Source organism: Coffea arabica, chromosome 6c (genome assembly GCF_036785885.1).
Source record: "Coffea arabica cultivar ET-39 chromosome 6c, Coffea Arabica ET-39 HiFi, whole genome shotgun sequence".
NCBI lineage: Eukaryota > Viridiplantae > Streptophyta > Magnoliopsida > Gentianales > Rubiaceae > Coffea > Coffea arabica.
This window is the reverse complement of record NC_092320.1, coordinates 32,700,344-32,710,096: the sequence shown is the minus strand read 5'-3', so window position 1 is coordinate 32,710,096 and position 9,753 is coordinate 32,700,344. Positions and strand designations below refer to the sequence as shown.

At 41.9% G+C, this 9,753-nt stretch overlaps 1 protein-coding gene across 1 annotated transcript; it reads right to left on the bottom strand.

The window, feature by feature from the left end:
* Window positions 1–6,816: 6,816 nt before the first annotated feature.
* LOC140008738 (uncharacterized) lies at window positions 6,817–7,824 on the bottom strand. Its single transcript, XM_072053601.1, has one exon. It carries the CDS (start codon window positions 7,822–7,824, stop codon window positions 6,817–6,819), a length of 1,008 nt encoding a protein of 335 aa, XP_071909702.1.
* Window positions 7,825–9,753: the final 1,929 nt, after the last annotated feature.

Sequence of the window (9,753 nt, the reverse complement as noted above, 5' to 3'; positions counted from 1 at the left end):
TTATAGCTTATGCTCGAACGAGCACTTAATCCTTCATACCTATTCACCACTCAACCCAAGCTCACTCCGCGCGGAGACCACGCGAAGCAGGCTCTAGGTTTTATCCCTCAATTGCTTGACTTTCAAATCAAATCAAATTCCATAGTCCGGCATCCTAAACTTCAAGCCTAGGATACATTACAGGAATCTGAAGCCTAAGCTCTGATACCAACTGTGACAGTTCTCAGGGTCACATCACAGGGTACCTATCAGCTTGCCACCCGCACGCGGGCATCCCCTACGGAGAGTTTCGCTTCGTGACTCTTCACGAACGAGAGGCTCGGGGCTTTTCCAGACGAAGGACGTAAAGTCCCAACTGTCGGCATATGGCTCTGATACCAACTGTGACGACCCCACTTCTCCCAAGGGCGAACCCAAGGGTATCGGCGGGCCGCCTGCCTAGCTCGCGCCAGGACTCAAAACTTAAAGTTCGAAAGAGCACTAAATACAATATATACAATCCCAAAAGAGTTATAATTACATTCTCCGAAAGTATCGAGTCAAACCACCAAAACAAAAACAAACATCCTAACTGTTCAACTATTACAAGCCAAACTAACTATACTAGTATACGAGCCAAAAGTCCCCGCGTCGGCCCCTGCTAAGGAAAACAAAAGGAATGGGGTAAGCTATATGCTTAGTAAGTAAACAGGGGCGAAAGCATAAATTTCACGTAACAGTTACACAATAAGAGTAAAGCAAAAGCAGAAAAGTAACATCACATAATAAGGATACAGGTGGCTCCAAAGCCAACTCATGTGCCATGCGTGATCTCCTGCCGACACTCCGTCAACCGCAAATAATAGTCCGTAGAACTTCACTTGTACACCCACCGACACCTTATCACCCTCACTGGCCAGTCACCTCACAAACTTGCCCGGGCGAACGAAATCACAAACTTGAGCTTGAGTCACAAGCTCGGGTCACAAACTTGGTCACCTTCTCGGTGAACCGGATTTACAAAATTGGTTCATAACATGAACCTACAAACTTGGTGATCTCAGACTAAGTTGGACTGCCTTCGACCAAACCCTAACCGGCTCGAATAGTCCAACCAGGTCAAGAGTTCGCCCCAAACTCACAAACTTCACAAAATTATTCAAAATCACAAACTTTGCAAACTTCACAAACTTTATTCGAAAGTCGCCCCGAGCCACAAGCTCAGGGGTTTTGGTTCCAAAAGGTTCATATACATACGCCAAGTACAATTATACATTCAAATTAGGGTTTAGGTCGAGTGCGATAAAGTACACCCTCGCCTAAGTGCCCTTTTCACATATCTCAAACACATAGCGAAGAAAACACACCAAACTGGCCTGAATACTTACCCAGAAACTGAAATAGCAAAAGTACGAAGTCGGATCGAAATGAACAGCTAGTAGTGGGCCCCACCAGTTCCGCCCAGCTCACCACCGTCTGAAATAGAAGATTGTGTCACATAATATCGCAAACGACTACTATCGTGCCTAAAACAAGCAAAACGGCAAAAACGGCACGCGCGCACGTAAATATGACGAGCGGAAACGGAGACGGCCGTTAGCGGAAACGGCAGATTTGACACTCGTTTCTAGTTTACTCATAAGTTGAGCTACGAACATCGGATTAAGGCGTATGAGACGCCATATCGAAGCTTAAAGGATGAACAACAACTGTTATGAAGACATCCAGAACTGAAACTGGAGGCTTTAGTCCCAAATGAACCAAACACAATCACTTACGAAATCTGGCCAATGCACAAATGGTCAGTTTTGAGCGCAAACTGTTTTCTATGCTACACATGGTCAAAAGAGCTGAAAATTGGCAGTTAGATAGTTCATTCCAAATGGAACAACTTTCATGAAGGTCGGCAATCCAAATTCGGAACGGAAATTGGTCATCAGGACCAAAACAGATTTCTGGTCATTTTCACGGGCAGGCCTTGTTTGCTCGGCTATATCTCAGGTTTTATAAATCCGATTCATGAAATTCCAAGGGCGTTAGAAAGCTCTGATATAGGGCTATAAGTTTGGTGTTTTGGTCGGGAGCCCAAACAGATTGTAACTCAGTCAAATGTGAAGCCAAAGTTCCTGCCATAAACTTTCCAAAAACGTACCAGAATCACAAACCGTATTTGACCTCAATATGCGGTAATGGTACCAAATTCACTACGGTTATCGGAAGGGGGTGTAAGACCCACCGTTTCGAAGCTAAGAAACAGGGCTACAACAATGTAGAAGACCACTCAATCCAGTTCCTAACACAACTAGGTCAAATATGCAAAATACTATACCAGAATTCCCAAAACAGGTTTGCAAAATGCAGAAAACTGTAATCGGTATATCTCAGTCCATACAAGTCCAAATGCCGAAATTCCAAAGGCATATGATAGCTAGGACATTCAGATACATTTCACCAGAAGACACCAACTTCAAAATCCAAACCAATTCCAATCAAAATGGCCAAATACAAACGCAGTTTTCGCATTCTGTCCAAAGCAGAACAGCTACAGTAATTTCGTCATAACTCACTCTACACTAATCCAAATGACCTGAAATTTTACAGACACCTCAAACACATCAATACCTACAACTTTCATGTTTTGAGCAAAGTCCAATTCGGCCTCTAACCCTATGATCCAAAACCGGACAGAATTAGGGGTTATCAAACCCTAACTTTTCTCAATTCATTCCAAACCCAAAATTGATTGCAAATTCTTATCAAACACACCTACTAGAGTCATTCCCCCTCATTACCAACCATCATAAACACCCACAACATCATAATCCAATTAAACCAGAAAATTCATCAATAAATTAAAAACTTCACCAATTCATCTCAAACCAAGATAAAAACCAGAAATTTCAGCACTTTAGCCACTAAGAAGCATAACTTAAGCTTCATAAGGTGTAGGAGGAAGTTCAAGTACCACTTACCAAGTAAACAAGAGAGAGGAAGTTGTAGAACACCTTAGCTCTCCACAAAAACTTCACCAAAGCACTCACTAGCACCAAGTGGTAGGATTTTATGGAGTAGAAACTAATTTAGGTGAATGATTTTGGAAGATTGAGCTAAATGGAAGCTAAAATTGTTGAAGAGTTTCTTCTTCTTTGTCCAAGTGAGAGCCGGCCATGGAGTAGGAGGAAATGGTGATTTTTTGGTGAATTTTTGAGATATTTACCCAATTAGTCAAAAGGTCAAAATGGTGAACAGTGAATCATAAGTCATGTCCAATATAATGGTGACACTTGTCACCTCATTAAATGCAAACTTATCTTTTCTTTTTCCTCTCACATCAATCACTTCACATCCCCTACTTATCTCTTAACACCCGATAAATTTCACACAGTATCCGGAATTTAACCTAATTGGCCGAATTTTTTCGAACTTTTCGCACTAGTGGGTCCCACGTCCATTATATATTCTTATTTTCTCAAAATCTAACCGATACTAGAAAAATCATCTAAAAACTATATTTACTCATAAAAATTATCTGGGGAATTTTCTAATAAAGAAAATGTAGGAAAAACGGGTTTTCAATCTTAACCGGAACTTAGGGTTTAAATATTAATCCCTACTTAGGGTTTTCGAAATACTCCCAAAACCAAACGTTACCGCCCAATTAATGAATATATCAACGTAGAACGAACTGGGGCCTCACACATGGGCCATGCGTTGTGGTAACATTGGCCATGGCACATGGCATTCAGCTGCTTTTCATCAATCAGAATCAATCGTCGGTGACGCTGCTTTAACCAATCAGCTTCGAACTTGGCAGGGAAGGGATTTTCTCAATGAAGGGATTTCTCAATGAAGGCTTTCTCAATGAAAGGATCCTTAAGTGAAGAGATTTTCTTAATGAAGAGATTTTTCAATGAAGGGGTTTTCAATGAAGGGATTTTTCAATGTGCGGCTTCATCGGATTCCAGAACAGTGATATTCAAATGGTCAAATAATTTCATCTTTGGCTATCTTAAAAGAATTAAAAAAATCAGGACAATAATCAAAAAAATAAAACAAATTGTGCCTTTCATGAAACTCCAAATTAAAGCGGAAACAAGTCAAAACTCAATTGCAAAAGATGCTTTCATTAAGCTATTCATATATGCAAAAAATAGTTTTCATGAACTTTACTAAATGACAACCCCTAGATTTACCGAAATTCCCTTCAAGAGGGAAAATACTCGGCCATCCAAATTGTGCAAAGCTCCTTCAGGACTTTCAAATTTCGTCATTAGAGGTAGATGCCTCGAAGGTGTCTTTGTGCTTGGAAAAGGGGTTTGTACTTATACTCGGACCTTGTTCACCCTTTCCTCTTAGCACTATTTCCCCTGCCTCGATCATGTCTTGGACTTTGTTCTTAAGTGCTATGCAGTCGGTGGTTGGGTGGCCAGGTGCTCCCGAATGATAGGTACAAGTGGACTGTGGATTGTATTCGGCAGGAACGCCATGAGGGTAAGCTGGAGGGGGAATTACGCCGATTTTACCAACGGCTTTTAATTGTTTATACAATTGTTCCAGAGGCCTGCCAAGGTTAGTAAAAGTGCGATAACGATTTTGATTTTGGGGTTCAATGGGTTGAGGGTAATTATAGGTGGGTCTATTTGGTGGAGGAAATTGTTGATTGTAGGGAGGTCGGGGTCGAACTTGTTGGAAGTTAGGTTCAGATATTTGGAAAGGGGCTATAGGCGAGTTGGTGTAATTAGGGCGAGGTCGAGGATGAGTGATATTGGTATGATAAACAGGATGAGGGTTTGAATAGTAAGGGTAAGGGTTTGAGTAGGTAGGGTATTGTCGAAGTCTGGGTCTTGGGACAGGGTTTCGATCCCAGACAACAGCGATTTCCCCCTCTTTCTTTTGGAGTTGTTGCTTCTTTCCATTATTACTTTGGCCTTGCAAAGCTTCCACTTGAGTTTTCAAGGCAGACGCATTGACAATCTTTCCAGCCTTCACAAAATCATCATATTCTTCAAGCTTATTGACAATAGCAGCAAATGAGCATCCAGTCATGCGGAAAATTTCTTCAAAGTGTGGAGGATCATGCGCCTTTATGAAAGTGCGAACAATTTCATCTTCGGTCATCGGAGGCTTAACCTTAGCAGCTATCTTTCTCCATCTTTTGGCGTATGTCTTATGATCTTCAGATGGTCACCTCTTTGTGCCTTCCAAAGTAGTTCTGGTCGGTGCTAACTCGCAGTTATATTTGTATTGTCTGATGAAGGCGTTGGATAGATCAAGCCAAGTCTCCACCTCCTCTGGCTTTAAGTTGGAATACCAATCGAGGGCGTCTCCTTCTAGACTCTCTGGAAATAACCTTAATGGCAAGTTTTCGTCATCCACCGGTCTGCCCAACTTGTTGGCAAACAAACGCAAGTGTGTCTTAGGGTTGCCTGTACCATCATATTTATTGAACTTCGGGGTCTTGAACCCTACGGGCAGCTGTACATTTGGAAACAGGCACAGATCATCGTAGTCTAACACCCCTTGTTTGCTTAAACCTTGGTTTTTCCTGATGAACTCATCGAAATGATCCAACCTCTTAAGTAGCTTCATATCCACCGGGGCAGACGACTCTCTCACTTCTGGCTTGGTTTGAACAGTATGCTCTGGCACAACAGGCTCTGCGGTAGTCTAATAAAAAGCTTGTGGATCCAGAGGCATGTTTGGACCACCTTGAGGCTGAAATCCTTGCCCATAGGGAAGATAGAACGGAGGATTTTGAGTATAAGTATACTGCGGGTTGAAAACTCCCTCAAAAGTGGTTTGAATTGGAGGAATGACAAATGGTTCGGATTCCGATTGTTTGGCGGGCACAGGCTCAGGCTGCACTCTGCTACTAATGAGCTCGTCGATCAACTTCTTTTGGGCGGCCATTTCAGATGCCATTTCCCCAAATTTAGTGAGTAATTCAGTCAACTGAACCCCGGGACTTGTGGCTTTCGGCTGGGTAGTTGCAGCGGCCTTATCAGACGATTCTGGCTGAGTACTCTTGTCCACACGATTCCTTTGGGCTTTACTTCGGGATCGCGTAATAATGGGGCTTTTCCGAGAAGCTATTTTGAAACTTTACCTGAGGATGCAAAAGACATCTTTAGATAAACCAATCGTTACTAGATTTTTGCAACTTATTCAAAAGAAAAAAAGAAAAAGACATGAGTTAATAATTGTTCAAACAATTCAGATGCATGTCATATGGGGGGACCCTTTTTGTGCCAAGGGTAGGCCTAGCATGATGCAAGCTTTCGGGGTAAAATCCCATTTCCAAACCTGTAAGTGAATTTAGAACTTTGAAATGGAAAGCTTCTCATAAAATGTGGAAGAGTTCAATCTTTCTTTACAACCTCGTCAATGGTCTTAGTAACCATATTTACAAAATCCCTATGTCTCAAGAGACTTGTACTTTGTAACTCTCTAGAGCTCCCTAAACTGAGCTTACGAGCTCCTTCCCTAATCCTATCAAGGGCGTCTATGGCTTCCTCTAGTTTCTCGTTCTTCTTCTTCTCCCTCCTCAACTGCACTTGGGTATCTTCTAAAACTCTGTTGGCCATTATAAGCTGGGCTTGAGATTCTTCTAATTCTTTCCTTAGCTTCTCCATTTGTTCTTCGAGACTGGCTGATGCTGATTGTTACCTTGCCCTATCATGTTCCACCCTTTGTTTGATCCATTCGTTGTACCCAGGCATAACTGCAGGTGCCATCTTGTTTACCAATTCCAATTGCAACTTCTCAAGACCTTGCAAATTTCCCCAAGCCTCTAATACCATGCTTCGACTCTCGGTCACCATACCCAATCTGAGATCTTCAACCCCTTGTACCATAAGAATGCTTTGCGATATCCAACTGTCTCATAACCCTTTGTGGAACATAGGCGACTAGACCATTAACTCCAGCTAGAGGGATGAAGTCATGTTGAGTGGTCCTAAAAGCTGGGTCCCTGACCTTGGTCCAATCTAGAATCCACTGCACTTTTTCTGGTGTCAAATTGTTGAACTCCTCAATAAACTGGCTTGACGACATCACGCGGTAGTAGCGGCTGACTCTCTCTCGATGTGAATCAATCCAATTCTCAACTAAGAGACAAGAACCCAAAGGGTTAAGTGATCTCTTCGCCAAATGTTCCATGATCCACATTTGAAGTATTAAATTTGAAGCATAGAAGAAACCCCCTTTCCTTTGGCAATTGGTAAGGGCTGAGAAGATGTCCGCTATGACAATGGGTATCAAAGTTGGTGTCGTTCCACGAATTCCTAAAAAAAGACATTGAATCATGTTGATTGTTGCAAATGTCACATTTCCATGCCTTTGAGGGAATAGCAATAAGTTGATCAAAACCAAACCAAAAGCTTGCACACGCTTCTCTTCCCATTGCCCCCTTGTTATAAAGAAATCGATCTGATGGCGCTCAAAGGACTCCTTTTCCCCAAACTGGTCATATAAAAACCTCAGTGGACAAGATCTAGCGTCGGGGTGTTGGTCTAAGCTATTGTTCCTCAATCCCAAAAATCTGCAAAACTGCTCTCTCGTTCCCCCACTCGGGTATATCATAGGACTGCCTTTTCCCGGTACTTGCAACAATCCCTCTAACTCTTCTAGGGTTGGGGTGAGTTCGCACATTCCAAATCGGAAAACTGAGGCATCCGGATCCCAATAATTGATCAATGCTTGGATAGCAGACACGTTGGGTATTATGTCGACAAGGCTTGGTAGATGCCCCACATATTGGAATAGCCCTCCAATCTCATAAGATAGGTTATTCTTCCACTGATTCAGCTCTCGGGGGACTTGGTTGAGCATTCGACACTGCGTCATCTGAATGGGGAATTCACTTAGATACCGTTACCTTGACATTTTACCCCTTAGGTTCATTTACAAAAGAGTAAACGTGCAGATCCCAAAAATAGGGTTAAGTACCCATGGGATTATAGGAGTGGCTCATCCCTAATATGGAAATGCCTAAATGGCGTTCCTTCTAAGGTTTAATGCATGATGCCATTTATTAAAGCGATGTAAATATGTAACAAATATGGCCTAAAGGACATAAATAATGCATCGGGGGGAAAAGGTGTAAAAATGAAATGTACTTATTGAAAATTAAGTGTAATAACTGAAATTTAAACATATGAGTTATCTAGTGGGTAAGTCACTAAAAGAGAGCCAAAGAGGCCTCTTATTGCTAAGGCACATGAATGCAAGCAGAAAAAAAACAACGAAATGGTTAGTGCAATTGATAGTACACATAACATATTGGGAGCAATTAAGAAAAGAAATACAATAAAAGCATGTAAAAGGGGTGGAACCCCTTCCCTCGTGCCTAATGTGCTTAAAAAGGGTGAGGCTGACTCTAACCTAGGAAAACTCTAACATGGATGCATGAGGCTGGGGCTCACTAATGCAACTAGACTCGATAAGATTTAAAAAGGTCCCCAAGCCTTCAGACCTAAGGAAATGGGTCATCAATCCCAAGACCCTCGGTCGGTGGCTCGAGCGATCCCCTAGGTACTGCTATGGGCGCAGAGCACACCATCCACATACCTAGAGAAACCATTCCTAGTCCTACAAGGCAGTGTGCGAAAGAGCCCACGAAAATAAAATAAAATGGGATAACAGTAAATAAACGTGCACGTATGAAGTGTTCCCTATTTTGAGGGAAAGGGTTGAGACCCAACGTGAGGCTCTAAAGGTGACACCCCCCCCCCCAAATGCAATGCAAAACGCGAGATAAAACAAGTAAAACATACATCCAAACAATCAATCATACATACGTGAGTGAGGGAGTAGTTTGATACGCGCGTGAGGCAAAAGGTCCTAAAATGCAAAATGCAACCCTAATATCCAAATGCTACGCATAACAAGGGTAGAAAACGGAAAAGAATGGCTAAATCAAATGCTTGGACCCACTTAGGAGGTCCCCAGTGGAGTCGCCAATCTGTCACGCCCCACATTTTGATCTGGTGAGAGTAGTGTGTAGGAGATGTATGTGAACGTGTGTGAAGGTGAAAATAAAAGGCCGTGGGATTGTGAAATGCGACGGTTTGGCCAAACAAAGGGTTTTAGATAGAAAATGAGTCGCCACTTGGTATAGAGTTAGGGTGTACCAAGTCATCCAAAAAGTGATTTTGTTTTTGGAATGAAAAGTAAACAAACCCTTTTTAAAGAATTTTTTAGGTCTACGTAACCAAAGAAAGGGATCGGGGGTCACATTTGATAAGGGAGAAGGCAAAGGCAAAGGCAAAGCCTAAGGCACTCCCTTACCCTAGCCAAAACTAGTTGCGTGACTTAACCCTTCTTTTCCTAATTCTTCTACCCAAAGTATGTGTTGCATGTTGGATATGACTAATGGATGCGAAAAAGAGAGAAATGCAATCCTAAATCTAAAATGTCTCTTATGAGGCTTTTTGGTCCCAATCACCTGAGTTGTGATGGCCAATAAGGAAAACTCTCATAGAGGTCACGGGTAATGCAAATGAAGACCCAAATATGAGTGCAAGTGTGAAAATGTAAGAAGAATGCAAAATAAAATGAAAATAAAAATACAAATGTAAGTGCAAGTGTGCCAATGTAAGAAAAGTGCAAGTGTGCCAATTGAGAAAAATGAAAGTGTATGTGTGCAAGTGGATGAAAATATGGTATAATAGTAGTAAATATATAAGTGCAATTTGGTGCAATTTGTGAAGTAGAAAAATAAGTAAGTGATAGGAAAAGAAGAAAAAATGTGCAAACATGACATGTGGATTGAGA

What these genes read in the sequence shown, in the direction of transcription:
- LOC140008738 (XM_072053601.1), bottom strand. Translation starts at nt 7,824, where the DNA reads ATGACGCAGTGTCGAATGCTCAACCAAGTCCCCCGAGAGCTGAATCAG.